This window comes from Anneissia japonica, unplaced genomic scaffold (genome assembly GCF_011630105.1).
Source record: "Anneissia japonica isolate Jap-2015-1 unplaced genomic scaffold, ASM1163010v1 scaffold570_len211942_cov99, whole genome shotgun sequence".
Classification (NCBI taxonomy): Eukaryota; Metazoa; Echinodermata; class Crinoidea; order Comatulida; family Comatulidae; genus Anneissia; species Anneissia japonica.
In genome coordinates, this window is record NW_022692853.1 from 30,557 (window position 1) to 32,578 (window position 2,022).

A 2,022-nucleotide genomic window follows, 5' to 3' on the forward strand; every position below is an offset into this window, starting at 1 on the left:
GGGAAGAAAGCAAAGGGTCCAAGAATGGAGTCTGGAATTTGCCAACCGTCGATCAGAGGTTTTATGGACGATCTAACAGTGACAACTACTACCCACGTACAAGCAAGATGGGTAATGGAAGAGCTGGACAAGTCTACAACATGGGCAAGAATGAAATTTAAACCAAAAAAGTCAAGAGGTTTGGTGTTTGGGGAAGTGGTTTGACCAGACACTTAAAGATACTTGTAGTATACACAAGCTGGTCGACCAAGCAGAATAAGGTTGAAGCGGATCCAGAAAAAGTATGGGTGTACCAGTATGGGATGCTCCCTAGACTTATATGGCTTCTGACTCTGTATGAACTCCCCCTTACCACGGTTGAGGCAATGGAGAGGAGGATAAATAAACATTTGCGGAAATGGCTGGGAAAGTTCCACCAAGTTTTACATCAATAGGCCTGTACATTAGATCTGGGCAGTTGCAGCTACCAAAATCTTCAGTGGTAGAGAAGTTTAAGATTGCAAAATGCAGGCTGGTAATGACGATAAGAGATTCTAAAGATAGGAAGGTTAGCCAAGCCGGTATTGAAATACAAACAGGACGTAAGTGGTCGGCAGAGGAAGTTGTAGAGAATGCGGAGAGCAGTTTAAAGTTAAGAGATATCATAGGTAACCATTGTATTGGCAGACAGTGTCTAGGAACCAGCCATTTCCAGCAATGGAATAAAGCTAACATTAAAGAAAAAAGAGACATGGGGCAAAAGGCGACTCGTGAGAGGGAAGACGAAGTTAGAAAATCTAGAGGAGTGGAGCTGGGAGCACAGGGGGCGTGGACGAAATGGGAGCTACCGCAGAGAAGATTAACTTGGGCAGAAGTGTGGAGAATGGAACCATATCGTATCTCGTTTTTCCTCCTATCAGTATATGATACGCTACCTACACCAACCAACCTTTGTTTGTTTGGCCTGAAAGAAGATCCGTTGTGTAAGCTTTGTGTTGAGAGGGGAACACTTTCCCATATATTGTCTGGATGTAAAACGGCTTTAACACAAGGGCGTTATATAGGTGGAGGCATGACAATGTTCTACAGGCGTTTGCACAGACAGTGGACTAAGAACGTCCAGAAACGACCACGCAGAATAAATAAACCATCTTCAATTGCTTTTGTCAAGAGAGGAGAGAAAACACCAACCATGAAGGAAACAAGGGAAACTATTCTACAATTAGCGCATACATGGGAATTTCAGGTTGATTTGGGGAAGAGATTACAATTTCCTCAAGTCGTATACACAACATTAAGACCGGACGCAGTTCTGTGGTCTACTAAATCAAAGAAGTTAATAATGGTGGCGCTCTCAGTCCCTTGGGAAGAGAATTGCGAGATTGCATATGAGAGGAAGAGGGCCAAATATCAGGACCTCCTGGACAGCTGCAAAGAGAAGGGATGGCAAACATGGCTGTACCCGATTGAGGTCGGTTGCGGAGGGTTCCCAGCGCAATCAGTTTGGAAGTTCATTACTGCCATCGGGTTATCAGGAAATGAAAGAAAGCGAGCAGTAAAAAAACTAGGAGAAGAAGGCATCCTGCTAGTTGTGGATGAAACAAGAGGATATGAACTGGAGACCAAATTAGAGAAGTAGTGTTCGGCCAACACTACTGACCCACCAACAAGAAGGCGTTATGGTTAAGGGTTGAAACGCTGCGTGTTTGTTAGACGCCGTCTGAGGATTTCTACATTGGTCAGTTTGTGATAAGCAACCTGTGATGAGCCATTATCAATGTGATTAGTCCTAAATTTGTGAAGGTGAGTGATGTAGCGGAAGAAAGAGGAAGAGCCTCAATCTGTGGCATTTTAGATGTATTTAAATAGTATATATATATATATATATAATTATATATATATATTACATTATACATTACATTAAAATACATAGAATGTGCTTAGGAATGAGTAATGATAGTAAAAAGTATTTAATAAATCATTATATAAATATATATCTAAATATATATAATATCAAAGCACATTAAAATATATAAAATAGGT

At 41.1% G+C, this 2,022-nt stretch overlaps 1 protein-coding gene across 1 annotated transcript; it reads left to right on the forward strand.

Moving 5' to 3' along the window:
• Nucleotides 1-397: 397 nt before the first annotated feature.
• Nucleotides 398-1,618, forward strand: LOC117100447. The gene has a single exon (XM_033240149.1). The coding sequence runs from the start codon at nucleotides 398-400 to the stop codon at nucleotides 1,616-1,618; it is 1,221 nt and encodes a 406-aa protein (XP_033096040.1).
• Nucleotides 1,619-2,022: the final 404 nt, after the last annotated feature.

Excerpts from the sequence above, each read along its gene's own strand:
- LOC117100447 (XM_033240149.1), top strand. The coding sequence starts at position 398 with ATGGCTGGGAAAGTTCCACCAAGTTTTACATCAATAGGCCTGTACATT.